Below are 18527 nucleotides of genomic sequence, written 5' to 3'. Positions count from 1 at the left end.
GGGCTGAGTGATATATCAAATTTTCTGATATTTGGTGATGTATGAAATTTGTTTTATTCATTTATTTTTTTTTCAGTCCTTTCGGGTTATCGTGAGAGTTTAGGGTCGCCACAGTGGATCATTGTCCGCTTGTTGATTTGGCACAGTTTTTACATTATATGCCCTTGCTTCCTCCTCGCTTGGACTAGCACTCCACAGCTGGGGATGGGAAAGGGCTGTTAGGGGTTCAGTGTCTTGCCCAGAGACAGTCATCAAACCACTGACCCTGTGGTCCGTGGACGACTGCATTACATCACAGCTGTCACTCAAATGGCATCTCCAGCAGTTCGCATGGCTGTCATGTCAACTGTCATGTGTTGACTTTGCTAGTCAACAAGCAGGAGCAATGGTGACCACAGCAGGTGTAAAACCAAAGAAATGTTGAGGTCATGTTACCTCAGTGATATTGAAATGCCAGACATCTCAGCTCACCTGGCTTTCACTTACCTCTGTGCGTGGGCTTCACATTAAAAAAATATAAAAACTGTTGAAATATGTAAAAATTTAAAATCCTTTATGGTAATATTTTTCTTATATAATAACATGGCACATATCACCCTAGTTACTTGGAAAGCATATAGCTTAAATAAATGTCTTTTTTAATCATGTTTTGTCTTGAGTTCATGTAAACAGAAAACTTATAATGCACAGCATTTTACAGACAGGGGATTTTTATTGCTGCACACATAAACAGCCTGTGACAGCCATGCTTTTCTTATGCCATCGTGCTAATTTGCTAATATGCACAGGCTCTTTGCCCTGCTCTGGAAATCCACATCACAGTTGCCTCATTTGGACCTTTTACCCCAGGGGAAGATTCCTGGTTCTTGGGAACAAAAATGAAACAGGAAGTTTCTAGTTTCAGAAAGCAGCAATTGATCTTTTCCTCTTCCCCTCTTGATGCAAAATCAGACGTATGAGGGCCCGCTCAGCATTTTTTACATGCATGTAAATACCATGCTGTGTTAATGTGTTTTCGGTATGTTTCTAATTACCTGTGGAAATTGCAAGAGTGTGTGCGTGTGTGTGTGGTTGTGGTGCAGCAACACTGAACAGTAGATGCTATATCCCTACAGCATCAAACACACAGCTTCTTTGAAACACACTCCTCCCTTGTGGCCCAGGGTTAAAAGAGGCCACAGTAGTCTATCCGACCTTTGAACTTCTACCCACTGGGTGAACCTCAGACCTTCAGCTGCCACTCCGAGCCTGCTCTATGTTGCAACACACTTTATGAACGCTTTCAAATAAACACAGCTGATTGGCCCCTGATGTCATCATTTTGGTCATTATGTTACTTAGACAGCAAAAGTAAGATTTATGTTTTGTAGTGTCGAAGGGATTTCATCAGACAGAGAAGACCCTATTCAATATGCCCTCCAGCCTTGATCATCTTCCCCACTGATAATAAGCAGTGGGGAAAAAATTCTTGCAACAAACTTTCAGAATGATCAAATGACAGACAGTTAGACAGACAGACAGGCAGATAGACAGAGCAGGCAAACAGAGGCAATCAGTCACGCACAGGCACCCTTGGGAAATGAGAGGATTAATGTTTTAACCATTAGCTTTGGCCAGGAGTGTACTGCCCCGCAGGATGGATTAGGATGGGTACCTAGGTTCCTCCTTATGAGTATATACACTTCCATATGTGCCTGTAAGCCCTGTGTGTTGGTGTGAAAACTCAGGAGTAGTGGGACAGGGGGTGGAGTGGGGTAAGGGGAATGGGCGAGGAGGTGAGAGTTAAGGCTGGTTCTGAGGTTTTGAGGAGGGTGTTGGGGGACCCGCTGCTGCTCTTGTGATAGGCTGCAGCCGGGGAGCCTCCCCAGGGGCCACGGAGCAACGGAGCCGTGGGCCTGAACTAGAGTCTATCTGGATGGAGCCAATTAACTAGTGCTCACCTGCAGCCTCACACTGAGATGACACACACTCTTTGGGGCCTTAGATACAGCCAATTTACTGGCTGGTAGATAAAAATAAGCGAGAAGGGGAGGTGTGTGTGTGTGTGTGTGCTTTTTTTTCTTTTTTAGGGTCTAGATGTGAAATATTGAGTTTCTCTGCCATGAAGACCGTCTTGGGCTTTAACTGTCAATGGTAGTAAACACCATGAAGATAAGAAGGATTCACATATTTGGCCCCTAGGGATTAAAGAACAGTTTTATTCTCATTGCTGTATGTCTCAAGCATTCCATCGAACTGCTTTATCTTTCATGCCTTCCTTGTCTCCCAGCCTTTGCCGAGCTGCAGACAGACATCAATGAGCTGACCAGTGACCTGGACAGAGCTGGTATCCCCCATCTGGACTACAGGACATACGCCATGAGGGTCCTCTTCCCCGGCATAGAGGATCATCCTGTCCTCAGAGAATTGGAGGTACTGAGAGACAGAGAACAAGAAATAAGATAGAGAAAAGGCCAAGGTACATAGGCAGCTAGGAGCTAAGGAAGGGCAAGAGAAAGTCAAACTGAGGTAAGAGACATACCCTTACCACTCCCCCTGCAGGATAACCTCCATAAGCAGCAAAGTGCTTGAGGAGGAAAGGATACCAGTGTGCCACTTATCCTTTCTACCCTCTGGTCTTCCACACACACGTATAGCTTTTCATGCTGGGCAGCATACACTCCCACACACATTTCACATGCATGCTCCCTCATGGAAAACAGGGTTCTAGCACATGGCTATTTCACCCACCGGTGGTTGCAGTATGAAGGGTAATGAACTGAGTAATTCCCATTCCTCAAGTAGGACTGTGGGTTTCTCTACTGCAGGAAAAAAACGGGCTGGGTAACACTCCCCTTCATGGGGACAAAGTATTGCTGGGAAATGACTTTATTTTATGTGGAACACACAGTGGGGTCCACAATCAGTGCTAGAGAGATTCATTATGATAGAGTTGCACCTCTCTATTTGTAGATTGTGTGTGAGGCAGGAAGGGATCGGTTTATCTGTAATAGTTATGGGGTGTGGGGGGTGGTGGTTCAGATCCGGCTAGTACTGTATGCTGTGGTCAGAGGCAGAATCTCATCTCTGCCGTCTCAAGCCAGGCAATTTGGATGTAACTAATAGGTATTCAAACCTTTGAAAAACACTTGTTCTCGAAATAAAACAACTACAAAAAGTATGTGTAGTCACTTTGACGTGGATCGTCTTACCCCACCAAGTTATTTGACATTTGACTTGAAAGAGAAATGGCAGCGATGCTTTTTAACACACCCAGCTCAATAATTGATTACGATCTTCTCAGTTACTTGCCATGAGCAAGAACTTCTTTCTGCCCGAAGTGAAACGTGAGATAGGGTTTGGAAAAATCTTTATTTTGTGCGAGACAAGGTCAGGGGCAACACCGAAGAGCAACAACTGCTCATTGCTATTCAAATTATTACTGGACACCTTTTATTCAAATCAGTGCTGGGTACTTCGCAGACATAACAGATTTTTCTCTCTCTCTCTCTCTGTTCTGTCCAGGTGTCAGGAAATGGCCAGCAGAATGTGGAGAAGGCCCTGAAGCTGTTTGGCCAGCTCATCAACAACAAAGTGTTCCTGCTCACCTTCATCCGAACACTGGAAATGCAGCGTTCTTTCTCCATGAGGGACCGTGGAAACGTGGCCTCACTTATCATGACGGCCCTGCAGGGGCGCCTGGAGTACGCCACCGACGTCCTCAAACACCTGCTGTCAGACCTCATCGACCGCAACCTGGAGAGCAAGAACCACCCTAAACTGCTGCTGCGCAGGTAACACAGCACGCGCCGCGATGTCCTCTAGCGAATAAAAGCTTGGTTTAGCCTGCCTCATCTGTCAAACCTTTTAATTAAACTTCTCAAATTAAAACATCCCCAGCAGCTTTCAACAAGGAGTCAACAAAGAGAAATTTAATAACAACGTACACTGACAGTAATGTTCTTGTTTTGACTTTTAACTAATTAAAGAGAAGAACAAAAAAACCATTAGCATAAAGTAATAAAAACAACAAATGTCTCTTTAATGTTATACATGATCATAAGCATAATCCTCAGTAATAAAAAAGCTTTATAAGACTATATCAGATGCTTGATTTGATGAATATAATTCTAATAATAATAACAACATAATGTATTACTGTGTATGCTTTTATGTAGGAAGTGCCCATAGAATAGTTATGCAGAAACCTCATGGACAAACGCAGGGCTGTAGAAAGATGGACATATACAGAAGGCATATAGGATTGTTATAGAGCTGAATGTGTTTCTTCAGGTGCATGGTTTTTAATCCCAACAGTACTTGTACACTTGGCCTTGATAAATGCCAAGCTTCCTTTACATCCGGTGAAACATCTGAGTTCTCGTAATTCCACATTCTCTCTCACACTCCATCTCTCGCCCTGCTCTCTCTCTCTCATTGGCAGTGTCACCCTCACTTATCCTCCAGACTCGGGCTCCTTATAAAACATTCACAAGTGGTTCATCTTAACTCCCCCCCTCCCGCCCCCCGCCCCACGTCTCACCAGTGTACATTGTTTTCCGTGCAAGTTGGGGATGATGTGCTGAAACTTTAAACACCTGCTTTGGTGGCTCTGTAGGTATAGAAACTGCAGAAAGTACAAAGCGCAGTCGGTGCGAACAGGCTTTGTGAAAGTCTGACTGTAATTGTGTTTACATGACTAATAAGCAGAGAGAGTGTGAGTACGCAGCTGCTGTACGTTATTGTTCCCATGGTGTCTGTATTCAAAAAAGATCCACTTTAAAAGTTGGGGTAAATAACTGCCAGACAAAGAAGACAAACAGAAGCAACAGCAGAGACAGAGGCTGAAAGACAGAGAGGTGGACCAGAGCACCGCAGCGTCAAATGAGCTTGGATTAAGCTGTTTTTCCACCAGACAGCAGGGTCCCACATCACCTCTAAGTTTCCATTATCCTCTCTTATTAGAAACGCAGTGGTACGTAATTCTTGGGTCCTGTTGTTGCAGCCTGGAGGGCTAAATGTCCTATAGTTTTTAGATTTCACTCCCCAGAATTTAGGGGATTATCAATTTGACACGGTTCTTTTCTGTTTTTGTCTTCCTCATTGCCTGTTTAGAGAAAAGCCCACAGTCAAAACAGCCAGCTGACTCACACACGTCTGCGTTGAAATTCAGTCAAATTCAGCACGTCTCTAAGCAGCAATTGTGTTTGTGCAGGGTCTATAGTGATGCTGCTGGGCTGTTCTTTGTTGCCATTTTCCCATTCAGTTGTCTCTTTTTTTTCGGCTCTCCTCAGTCTTTTATCACATATAATAGCATAGTCAAATGCTTTCTATTCTGTTGGCTAAAACCCCCTACTGTTTTGGGGTATTAATGAATTAGCAGCATGTAAGCAGATCCCTTTGCTTTGTTATAGTGTCCAAACAAACAAACTCCATGTGGTACGTGTGGCAAAATATGATATACTAATGTTATGACACAATAATTAGAATAATTAATAATAATAATTAAGTGAGTTTGTGCTAAATTGTACTTTTTGTCCGCTGTATTTACACACTATGTCATGATAACTTTTCTGTAGTATAAAACTTTGTCATATTCGCAGTATACTGTGATACCATCATGGTGGTGTTTGTATAAGGTAAAGTGGGCGTCTCACATGTGCCCACCCACACAACAAAGATGGCCGACAGCCAAGCTTGCATGAGAACAAGTAAAGCCACTGAATTACTAGTTATCTAACGTATCTGCCTATGGACAACAAACATAGCTGCTCATAGTGTTACATGATGATAACTTCTCAAATGGGTGGATTTAAATGGCTACAAGGGGAAACCCAACAATATAAACACTGAATTCAAATTTGTTCCAGCACCACCAAGAGCACAAACCCTTATGAATATGAGAAGGAGAACATGACGGATAGTAGAGCATTTTAGTCTAGTTTAGTATTTGATGACTGTTAAACTAATGTTCTAATCGCTGTTTGCGTTTGTCCGTTCCGTGTTTACGTTGTCATTTATATCATTATCTCATGAATATTGTAATATATTATATATACTGCTATCCTGTGTGCTGTCATTAGGTTAGTAGAAGTAGCTCTCTGTATTTCTGACTGTTATTCTAAATAAATTATTAGTGAGCTTACAGTCCCTCGGCAAAGTTTACACGTCTATAGGAGAGAGCCAAAAGGAAGGACCTCCAGGTCGCCCAACCCACCTCCTGTCCTCATTTATATTACAGTGCGTTGAAAGTGCACCCCGACACGGGGGAATGGTAGTGAGGAGCTTTGCTGCTTTTGACATTCAGCTGACATTGAATGTTTTTCTCTAGAGAGGAAACATTTTCACAAGCTGCAGTAGCATTCTTGACCTTTTAAGAGAAAACCCTAATCGCGCGCACATCACAGACGAAGACGCCAAAATAGTTACAACTGTCATGGAGCGTGATGTTTATGCTCGATGTGTCGGGAGTTAACTCAGAATAAACTTTAGCTCCTTATAATGAAGGACCATGTCAGCCTGTGCAATAGTGTAGTTTTCAGTGTGAATCTGTGGCACAGAGAAATAAGCTATATCAGCTCTGTGTTATCTCCTCTGATTAACATTACCTCTCCCCCTGCCTCTCACAATCTCTGTGTGCCACCTAACTTTTCTCTGTATTTCTCTCACACATACTCTGTCTCTCACATTGGCAGATTATCTCCTTATAGTACTTGTTTTTCATATTTTAGTATCTAATTAGTAATTTGCAGCACAGTATTGTGAATAATAATGTATTAAAGCCGATATCACTCTTTCCACCAACACCTATTGTTCATGTTAATGCAACTCAAACACAAGTTGATAAATAAACAGAACAAATGTGAACACAATGAACTAGTTTTGCTTTTATGCTCAGGGAAGTGCTAGATCCCATTTCACTATCCATCATACCAGTGCGGTGAAAACAAATTGTACAGAATTTCACTTTTATGGGACATAGATATAATATCCCCAGTCAGTCCTTGGAATCATATTTTATGGTTGCACTCATGCTCTTCTCAGGTGTGTTTTTCAAAGAAACTCTGGTGTTGTTGGTATTTAGGAACTTGAGATGCCTTTGTCTTGATAGGGAAAGATTTTAGCTTGCAGACACCCACATTCTCCTAAAAGCTTTTTGAGAGCAGTATCTAAGCTTTGACAATGTGTTTGATTTCCTCACTCTCCAGTGCACTGAGTGGAACTGATGTAGCCCCTCGTGGTGTTTAGTGTTTTGCTCCATTAGTAAAATGTGTTCTTGCAGTCACTTGCTCTACATGCTCTGTGCTCCTTCTCTTCACGTATGTTGCCAGTTCACAGCATTGTCCCTTCTTTCATCCTGAAGCTTTTGTGTTGTTGGATGACTCCTCCCAGAAAAGAAGCCCTTTTTTTTTCTTTTTTCATATTGAGCTGTATTTCCCAATCTCTGCATTTTCTTAAGTTTTTCCACAGTTCTACTCTTTGCACAGTTTTATCCTCTTTCTTCTCCCGATAATGTTTTTTAATGGAATCACAGAACATTGCTTCTGTCACCTTGAGACTCTTCAATCTTGTATTATTTTTCTCCTCAGCGTTTTTGTAATGAGCTTTCCGCCCATGCAGAGCAATAGAGTACAGCATTATTGAGAGAGCGAGTATTGTGTTTGGCATTAGTTTCATTGAAAGACATTCCACTGCCTACTAATGTGCCCACCCCCCCACCACCACCCCACCCCAGCTACCATTAGGAGACTAAAGATGGGGGGTGGGGGGGGGTGGATGCAAGACCCTATTAAACACTATGTGGTATAATGAAATCCTGATGTTCATTAATGAAACTCAATTAATAGAAAGAAGGAAGTCGAGGCAGAAGAGGAGGAGGACAAGAAGAAAAGGAGGAGGAGGAGAACAAAGTACATCTCCCCCTAACATTCAAAAGGGGAGATATTAAGAGGGAGTCGGCACAGCCCCCGCACAAAAGGCTTTATTTGACTTCCTTCTTTGGGACTTGCTGGGCTTATTAAAATGCTTAATAGGTTCCATTAACTTCTAACACACTTGAGTCTCCTACAAGCTGGGAGGGGCACATAGTAAGCAATGGGGTGGGGGGTGCGCTCAAAGAGGGCTGAATATTTGTAGCGCAAGGAGGGCAATTACAGAGGGATTTGGGGTATTGTCCAAAGAAATTCACAATATATTTAGGTTTATTCAGCGCGAAAATGCAGCCTGAGGCACTCAGAGTGGCTCCTTATTATATTTTTAAATGAAGACTTTTGGCTGTGCAGCATTGCAAGGTTGTGAACACTGTATGCTTGTCCTCCTTCGCTTATGCACATATATCATCACCTTAGTGTTCGGATATGTCAGAACAAAGAGGAAAGATGTATGGAGCTTGTGTGTAGGATGCACACATGGGCATGAGTGTACATATCTTTCAGCTTTTTCATCCTGTAGGTGCAACTCTGTGAACTAATTTACATCTTCTTCCACCATCTTCTGCTGGCGTATTGCATATTTTAAATAGGCTGTCGCCCAGCTCTCCATCCTCTCAATGAGCTGCCAGTAGACTGTCCAGCAGGCTTGTTCAGAGAGGAAAGACCCCCCGGCAGGCATGCCAGACAGTGGCCACATGCCATTCAAAACAAAATCTAACTTCTGCTCCACTGTCCTACAGTTGAAGGGGAGGGGAGTTTTGTATTTGCATGAAAAAAAAGAGAAAATAAGTCTCACTCAACCTCAACTGAATCGCAAATACTTTTGGTTGTTTCTGTTTCTGTATAACGTCCCCTGCTACAGACAATCCTTCTGGGACTTGTTCTTCGGTCTCAGACTCTTGGTTATAGCCCTCAAACACGACTTAACACAATTATCTCCATAATAGTCATAATCTCCCTTTAGGTCCATTCAGAGCTTGAATAGGTATAATCATCCCCTGCACTATTTAGCTCTGAAGAGAAGGAAGCCTTCTAGCTTGTCTTTAATACCTGACTGCTTCGATTCCTGCTAATCCCCAGTTCAGCACAGTGCGCTGTGAGGCCCCTCTATCATATCCACCGGAGCAATCACAGTAATTTCCTGCTACATTAAAAGGGTCATTTTTTTTCTAAAGCATTGGAATTGGCAGCACACATATGCAAGGTGACAGGGAGTGATCATTCGCGAGTAGGTGACAATCACAAGCTGTGACATTCTTGGAAGCAGCGGGGCTGTTTATGGGCCACTTCACCATGGCATGTTAACTTGTGATTGGTGTACGTAGCAGCTATGTTAGACCTAGCAGGAGTAATGGGAGTGATAATGGTGGGGACCAAAAGCTGGCTGTTAGAAAAATCCATTTCCAATCCGAGGCAACTTTGTCAGGTAGCATTTTCACTTCTGTCTGCACGAAAGCCTTTGTGGCAGTCAAACGGAGAAGACAAAAGAGCAAGGCAGAAGTGTTTTTACATGGTGAGGTGGGATCTTTTTTGTTGCTATTCACCTGAGGTGTTTGTCCACATGAGTTGCACAAAAGTAACCCTTTCATCTATGCTTCATGCTCATTAACTATTCCCACCTGGTTGTTTTGGTATTCTGTCTAACTTCTGTTTTTCTAGTGTTCCATGTTGGTGCTAATGAGGCAGAGGGGATATGTCGAGCATTCAGAGACAGGAGCAGGAATCATAAAAGTGGTACACGTGATCCTGTCCTGTGCTCTGCGGTGGAAGTAGTCGTGAGGTCATTGCACACTTGTGTGTTTTCATGCCCAATCAGGCCCAGCAGCAAGCTGTAGATCCATGTGTGGCTGACTGGGAAGAGAGGGGAGATAGGGGAGGCAGAACAGAGGAAATGAGGAGGGAGGGGACCATTTTGGCTGTGATCAGGCGTTACCTGGCTGTGACAGCGCTCGTCTCTCTCAACAGCTGAGGCTTGTCACAGCTGCTCATGTCCCGCTGTGTTCAGCCACACGTGAAAACCCGCGTACACACTTACACACGCACACACATGAATGCATACTCGATCACGCACTCTTTTTAAACACATGCAAACCATGAACACACAGATGCCCCCTCTCTGCTCATGCTCTGTTCTGCTCACTTACTGTGACGACAGTGTTGCTGGCAGCACACCAGCAAGATGCACCCACCCAGGATGCCAAGATAACTTCCCCAAATCCTGCACATAACCTCATGAATTATGGAACACTTCTATTATCTAACCGTCTTGGAATATCAAGAGAAAGAATGAAGTGAAAGTTGTTTTTTTTTTTAATGTATTTTCAGAACTGAGTCGGTTGCAGAGAAGATGCTTACAAATTGGTTTGCCTTCCTCCTTCACAAATTCCTCAAGGTTAGTACACCAAGCAACACTTACAGTGTGTATTTACACATACAAATATATATTTATCTTGTGTAGCTTATCAATTAAGCATCTAAATTAGAAGTGTGACTGCACATTATCAGATATGTACAGTATGTTGACATTTTGGAATTTTTGGTTTTTTGCCGTAATCTTCCCTTATGTGTGAATCTGTTGGTGTGTCTGTGTGCTGTATGTGCTCGCAGGAGTGTGCCGGGGAGCCTCTGTTCATGCTGTACTGCGCCATCAAGCAGCAGATGGAAAAGGGGCCCATCGATGCCATCACTGGAGAGGCCCGCTACTCCCTGAGCGAAGACAAGCTCATCCGCCAACAGATCGAGTACAAAACCCTGGTATGTCACACTCCAGGAGACTCACAGATATACATAATCATAAAGGTGATGTACATACTGAACAGTACAAGTTACTCTTGACTGCAACATTACGTGCTTTTAATTAAGATAAAGATACTGTATAATTATGTCTCAATTCAGGGACTTCAACAAGGTTGTCCCATTTCCAATGTCTGTCCAACAAACACAGTCTTCTTTACAATGGCCCAACCATCCAAAGTCTTCTGCTGACCCAAAGAGAACATGGCATTTTCAAAGCTTGGAGAATACGACAATGCAAAAAAGTCAAGTTTCAAAACCTGAAGTTTTGTTAGAAATGTGCTAAAAAAGATATTTGTGATGCTCGGCCACTCTGCTGGTAACATCCAGCCACCAACAGCTGGTTACCCTCACAGACCTGACCATCTCATTTCTGTCGGTTCTTCGCTAAGACTATGTTCTTTGGATATGACTCCCACATTGAGACACAGCTGTAGACTCAGAAGCCCACACACACCCTTATATTTGGACCAGTTGCAACACTGTAGTAATTGTCACATTTTCTAATTCTTTTGTTGTTACTTTTGCCAACATTTTGGCTTGAAATCGCTGCGTCTGCTGTGTTGAGTTTCTCCCTTCTGATGTAGAGAATAAAATTAACTAATGATCCCACAGGCTTCAGTGTTGGTCCAACATCAGGGTAGGTGACTGTGGTGATTGGAATACACCCAAAAGACCCCTCTACACATACACATGCACACATTCAAAATAACACTCGCATAGCCAGCGTGTGACATGACAATGCTCTGATTGCTCTGACTGGGAATTTGGCTCATTACGTGCTAATACCCCAGCAGAGCTGGAAATTGGTGTCCCGCCGAAGGTGTGAAATTAGATTTCAGGATGCCAGTGAGAGCGGAAATGGTTTCTCAAAAGCTCCTGCTATGCTCCAAGGATACTTGAGTGCAGGCAAAGCCACAAACCAGACCCAAGTCCAGGCACTTACAGGACTCCTCTAATCTTTTCCCACAATGACTTTTCGATCTTATTCTGTCTGTTCTTCCAATCTATACAATACAGATTCTCAACTGTGTCAACCCAGACAATGAGAACAGCCCAGAGATTCCAGTGAAGGTGCTGAACTGTGACACGATCACCCAAGTGAAGGAGAAGATACTTGATGCAGTTTACAAGAACATGCCCTATTCACAGCGGCCTCGTGCTGTCGACATGGACCTCGGTATGGGATAAACATGCACTCGTAACGATGCACACACAAACAATCCAGACACCCGCAGATGCACATGGCAGGTGTAAAGTCCTTCACACCCGCAGATTAACGCATCAGTGATAGAAAACCAAGCCATGTGTACAGATTATCAGTGCATTAGTGTGATAAAAGCTGTGTTTTTGCAGCCCAGCCAGCCAGACTCACTGTGCTGCTGCCAGGCCTTCTATCAAACTGACTGACAGTGTTTAGCGCATCTGTCTGTGCATCCGTCTGGCAATGGTAGTGCCAGTAAAGCAAGAGTAGATTGAGAGAGAGAGAGAAGTGTGCTTGTCCTTTTATGTGTGTGTATGTGCGTGTGTGTGTGTGTGTGCGTGTGTGACGTAGTTGTCTGGCTGACCCAGGTAAAAGCTAACAGACGGGCTCGCCAGCCTCATGCTGGGCTCCACTCCCACGCAGTCTGCCACTTCCATCCTCGCCTGTTCGTACCTTGCCTCCCGTTGCCCCTGTTCCTCTAATTTTTTCTCACTTTACGTGGTCAGAGAACAAAAGCTCCCCCCACCCCTCTTTACTGCAAATCAAAATGTCATCCATCAGACCACATTTGCGGCTCTCTGTCCGTCCACCATTTTCTCTCCTGCTCTCGTATGCTTATTTCTCACCTTCTTACCGATGCCTTAAAAGTGATTGATTGCTGCAGAGCTGAATGTAGCTTAGGCAGTTTTTGGAGGATGTTGTGCCAGGCAGGGATATCATGTGGTCATCTGGCAGAGGCGCAAAGTAATAAAACCCAGTCAACAGAGGAGAAAATCAATGATCACTCTCAGCATGAGAGCCACTATGGCTGTCCACTTCCCCCGTCAGCACCCTTATTATCATTTCATTACCCCACAATGAGCCGTCAGTCAGTGTACTCCACCCGCACTGCTTACACTTATACCCTCCACCTGTTTCCCCATGTAGCCTATTTTTTGTCCCCTTTTGAAAGGAGGTGATTTTCTCATTGTTCGCTTTTCCATCCTGTCTTGTCTGCTCTACTCTTCTATTCTTCCTGACCCTGAGGGGCCAACTGCTGTGTATGCTAATAGTACGCCATCTCTGCGACTCAAGTACCAATTAAAGTGCACAGCCTGCCTGCATATACGTCTTGAAATTGCACGTGTGTAATGTTTAATTGAGATGCGTGTCAGTCCAAGGAGGGAATATGAGAGGAGTACACATTTAGACATCCGTACTGTACCCGAACGTCGCCTGCTCGTATCTACTTGTTTGGGTAATGTGTGCAAAAAGCTCCCTTCAGGAGCTGTGCAGCAAGTTTGCACCGTGCAGATTTTCTTAACGCACAAATCACAGACCACAGTGTTCTATGCTTGGTTATCATTTACATACAAAACATATGTCGCCAAACCTCTTCACTGAGGCCAAGACAGACAGCACTCTCTGTCACCCACTATGATATAGAATTGGCATTTGTGTAAGTGTGAGTGTTTGTGTCGTCAGAGTGGCGCCAGGGGCGAATGGCTCGTGTGGTGTTGCAAGATGAAGACATCACCACCAAGATAGAAAACGACTGGAAGAGACTCAACACTCTCCTACACTACCAGGTAAGTTAGTGAAGTGCTAGTTTAATGTTGTCCTTAATTAACTCTGAAACATCCCCTTTTATACCCAGAAAATGCTCGTTTCAGTTTTATTTCTACTGGGGCTTTTATTATGGAAATTGCACCACATGCCTTGCCAAACTTTGATGTTTCCTGCTTTTGACTTTAAGGCAGCCAATTTTCAGCTCCTCATTTGCATTGCCCATGCCTGGTGTAATTCGAGTGACTCCCAGAATAGAGGACAATTACTGTACAGGTGGCAGGAGAGATGAACTCTAAGCATTTCAGCCGACACTTCTCCCTCCTCCCTGGAGAGATGAAGCCGCTCCAGTCGGGAGGGCGGCATCTCTCTCTTTCTCTCCCAATTTCTGTCTCTCTCCACTCCATTGACTTCTGCACCGGCAGAAATTAGTCCTGCTGTGACTGTCTAGCTTCTGTCTCTTCACATGTAGAACTTCGATTCACACCCCACATCTAAGAGCCTGTGGGGACCCGTTGCCCCCTGTTAAACACAGAGAACAGTAGAGAACTAAAGCGGACGGAAAGTGAGAACAAGAAGATTCTGCCTTTTTCAGTAGAATTTATGGTTGTTGAAGATGTAAATTATAAGAGAAAGAGACCAAGAGGGAATTAAAGGAAACCAGAGAAAAATAATAAAGACGATGAAAGGAAGAAACAGGCAAGGCAAGCCATCTCTTCAGGTCGTGAACCTTTTCTGCAGTGGAAGCTCAGCCAGCTCTCATTAGTCTGACCAGGGGGACCATCTGCTCTACAACTGCATGAGGCTTGATTAAGAGAAGAAGCTGGGGGCTGAGATGCACTTGTGGCCGGGCTTGGAGACTGGCACCACGGGGTCAGGGAGACGGAGCTTCATCTATAGGTGTAGAAAATGGGGACAAGGTCTGACGAGGCTCAAGCCCTCACACTGTGGGGTCAGTGTGAACTCCTGCCCCGATACAGCGCGCAGAATAATTTAACAGATGTAAGACTCATTAGAAGAAGGGACACATCATAGTGTCCTTCACGCAGGACAAGGCATCATGCAGCTTCTTTCACCTTTTGCCTCCCCCCCTTTGTCACTTTCTTTTCAGTCCTCACTTTCACTTTATAGAAGTTTTTTTTTTTTTTACATTTTTGTCTTGCCTTGCATTTCTTGTTCCCCTCTTCAGATTTTTTCCAGGTAATGTTCACACTTTGCATTCATGTCCTCTATTCTGCCTTTCTTACTGTTTCTCTGACTCTGGAAACGTCTTCCTCTCGTCCCTGCAGTGCTCTAATCCTTGATGAAGCGTTGCAGTGTGTTTCCTTCTACACCATAATGGATTTTTTTTTTGTCATTTGTTGCTGTACAGTCTGTCTTCCATCATTAGCAGAGGGGAACGCTACAGGGCACACAATAACACACATGTGGCCACTTCACTCATTTGCTAGCTCAATAGCACATCTTAGGGCTGCTATTGATCACAGATCTAAAGTGATCCCTGTGCAGAATGCAAGGCCTAGCTCTGTGCAGCTTCAGAGGAGATGCAGGGTACTGTGGGGAAAAAAAGGAGTAAGACAACACCTGTGAAGGAATGGGGCTGTTGGTGGCCAGAGAGATAAGAGTTGGTTGAAACAACACTTGTCCATCATTAAAGTTTTGAGGAGCTGGCAGTGGCCCCTGTGTGTGAGTCGGTGTGCGTTTGCATTGTACACCGTGTCCACTGCTTTGGCAGCTACAAGCCCATCTGGCTGCAACAAGGGCTCATTAGGCCACAGAGTGAGGGAAAGCATAAAGCAAAAAGTGGGGGAAGAGGTAAAGAAGAAATATTGAGAGAGGGTCTGAAATATGCGAAGTGAGACTGAACATCACCTTGAGCCTTTGCTAATTCTCTCATAGCACACACAGAAGGGAGCTGCCAGAAAAATTAAAATGCAGTGCTTACAGCATACCAAGAAGCCCCACTGGCTGTTTGCCCTGCCACATGGGAAATAATGGTTTACATAACCTGGATATGGAAATAAACATGTTCCCAGCTCCCTGCTAAAAGCATAAACGTGCACATTGGAAATTAGTTCAGAGTCTTTATTCGGCACCTTCAAACATACCGTAGTCAGGGGACTGAACTCCCATCCTCCCTCCTCACTTTCTCATTTTCTGCATTTTCCCATGGTTGTTCTTGCATAGATGAAGATAAGAAATTATACTCACCGCACACACTTAGACACACAAACACAGGGGTTGAGATAAAAACTATTTATGAGATTTTTGGGTTGATTGGTGATTTGGGCCTTTCTTCATTGATTAATCTTCTCAGTTTTCATTCCACCTTCTTTCTTCTACAACCCCCCCCCCCCCCCTTGCTGCTGCTGCTGCTGGATCTTGTTGGGGGCGGTAACCAAGGGTGCTGAGGAGTCCAACAACCATATGAATCCGACATCTCATTGTCACTTTGGGTAGACCTAGAGTGGGTGGCATTAACAAATTATCATGAACAAAACTGACAGGTTATTTATAATGATTCAAATTGTAAACAGACCCTTGCTGTATTCACCAGGGCAAAGTGTGAGTAATTACACTGATCACGTTTGACAAAGTGTTGATTTATCACAGGTGGGCTGTGGCTTTTGCATATTAGTACTATTCGCCACATCCATTTGTGCGGCCACATGGGCAGTGTGTGTTTTTGTCTCGAATATTATTCCTAATGTGCAGATAAGTGACAGTAAAGGGCAGACTGCTCCCTGTTTCACTTTGGCTTAGACTGCGTCAAATTGTAAAAGTGAAGTTAGTTTGGAAACTTCCCTTCCCTGCTGGTGACCTCTGTATGTCCTCTTCTCTGCGGCGAAGGAACAAGGAGAGCAGACACTGATGACCACACCAGGATAGCCTGCCAGCTAGATCCTATTACCCACCTCGCAGACATCACTTGGGGCATTTTGGGTTATTTTCAACAGCACCAGACACAGCGGATACCACTACATTGCTATCTGTTCATTAATCTAATGCTGCTGCTGTCTCGCTGTCACTGGTCCGCACAGTACACCTGATTACACACCGTGGTCAGGTGGGAATATGAAGGTTTTTCAGGTGGAAGAACACTGAGTAAATATCTTTAACAAGTAGGATTTTCCGTGGAGGACATATTTGATTATTTGTGCTCTGTAGCAGCAACATCGTTGTTACTTGTAAGAACTCACACAGACATTTTCCATTGTTTAAAACACAACTTGAAAGTTAAGGCTCTACTTTGGGGAGTGCATGTAAGGCTTTAATCCTCCCTCACCCTTCCCTATAAGGATATAACTTTCTACTTCTAGCTATAAAATGCCTTCATGTTCTGTCTCCAGGTGAGGTCACCTTGAGGATTTGTTTTATCATTAGGAGTTTTAGATGACATCATTTGGAGTTTTTTTTTTTTAGCACCATGTAGATATTTACATATAGGAAAGGCAGACTGAAGGTTTATATCATTCCAAAGTAGTGCAATGTGGGGCCAGTTAAAAGTCAGGTCCCTTTCTAAATTATGCCTGAACATTCCACAAGTTGGCATTTAACTCTTTAAAAGGCACCTTGTGACACACATGGAACTTATATAAATATAGTAAAGGCTGAATAGAAATGTTGACATACCGGTGCATAAATGCACACATTGTGTGTAACCACACTACCGGGCAGAGTCGACAGGGATGATAAGCATCATGATCTGAGTCCAGAAGAGATGGGACATCACAAGGAAACAGCCCCCAGGACTGGGGCTGTGGGTTGAGTGTGGACAGCTGAGAAAAAGAAAGATAGAGGCTGACCACACTGACTGGTCGGCTCTGCACTGTCTAATGGAAGGTGTTATCACAGGCAGGGCCCACAACCCTTATCACACCTGCCCACTATCAGCCCCACACTGGATTATCCCTGAAGGGCGAATCTGCACGCCTTCAATCATTTACTCTATCACAAGGACCCATCTCTGCTGTAGCCTCTCTTTCAGCCATAAAAAGCAGAGAGAGAGATGGAGGGAGGTGTAAAGAGTTGGGTGGGGGGGGAGGGCGGAGAAGCTATTTTATGCTCCCCAGAGAAAGTGTATAACAGGAAAAGCAGAAATAGTGGAAACTTCACGGTGGTCTGTGTTGTTGGTGTATTGGAGTTTAGGTCTTTGCATCATCAGCCAAGAGGAAGCTGGAGGATGGAGGTGTCCATCAGCCTCGTCTTTCCAGTGTCCTGCCCCACTGGTGCCAGTCAGTCGCTGGCTCTTGCCTTTGCGATGATGTTTTCTAGCGTGTCCGGCCCAAACGAAGGCGACCTGAGCCGATGCCGCAGTTGGTCTTAATCAGTGGTAGTTCTTCGACGTCATCTTGGTGTGTTGTAATCTTGTTGTGACTCTATGAGGGTTGCTCCAGATTTCATCCCCTATTGTCAGCTGTCTCTCTAATGTATCCTATAGAAGCCACATGGCGACTAATAGCAGAGCCAAAATGAGTTTTGGGAAAAGTGGTAAAAAGGGTTGAGGGAGAATGCAGGAGAATGAGGTCGGTTCTTGACAAAGAGAACCAAGAAGGGATCCTGTAAATGTAACAAGGGATGGAGAAGAGTCTCCTTCTGCTTAAAGCAAATGAAAAGATGAATTTTCCCTTTCTCTTTAGATTCTTTGAGGTGCTCCTTTTGGAGGCTGGCATTTGCCTTTTTGTTTATTTCTCCACTGGAGGCTTGTCAGTTTTTCTTTGCTGGGTCTGAAGTTGAAATCCCTCCTCAGGGTGGGCTGGAAATGCCAGCCAACAAGCTGTTTGTTGTTTTGGCTTTTCAGAAAAGAAGCCCAAGTTTGTTAGTGCTGTTTAGTGTTTTTTACCAAAATGTGATGTTTTGCTGTAGTAACAACACCAGCTTTATAATTTCATTGCCATTTCCTAATTATTTTAGCTTATTTTATTGTAACTGAAGAAGCATCTTCTAAAACCTCCTTTCTATTGTAGAATGCAAGTTTTTTTTTTCCATCCTATGTCTAGTGTCTGGAGTACGTCGTATACAGGACCAAGAGCCTTTTGTAAATAGGGGGAAAAGTATCTGTTTTGTATTCATGA

At 43.9% G+C, this 18527-nt stretch overlaps 1 protein-coding gene across 3 annotated transcripts in view; it reads left to right on the top strand.

The window, feature by feature from the left end:
* Positions 1-18527, top strand: part of plxna2 (plexin A2) — a 164068-nt gene that overhangs the window by 132632 nt on the left and 12909 nt on the right. For all 3 annotated transcript variants that reach the window (XM_067526102.1, XM_067526103.1, XM_067526104.1), the window contains 6 exons: positions 2270-2412; positions 3505-3773; positions 10236-10302; positions 10518-10664; positions 11724-11883; positions 13372-13475. In XM_067526102.1, the coding sequence (XP_067382203.1) occupies positions 2270-2412; positions 3505-3773; positions 10236-10302; positions 10518-10664; positions 11724-11883; positions 13372-13475 (890 nt within the window). The remainder of the gene's footprint in view (positions 1-2269; positions 2413-3504; positions 3774-10235; positions 10303-10517; positions 10665-11723; positions 11884-13371; positions 13476-18527) is intronic.

This window comes from Channa argus, chromosome 13 (genome assembly GCF_033026475.1).
Source record: "Channa argus isolate prfri chromosome 13, Channa argus male v1.0, whole genome shotgun sequence".
Taxonomy (NCBI): domain Eukaryota; kingdom Metazoa; phylum Chordata; class Actinopteri; order Anabantiformes; family Channidae; genus Channa; species Channa argus.
Note: the sequence above shows the minus strand (reverse complement) of the source record. Positions and strands in the feature narration are given on the sequence as shown.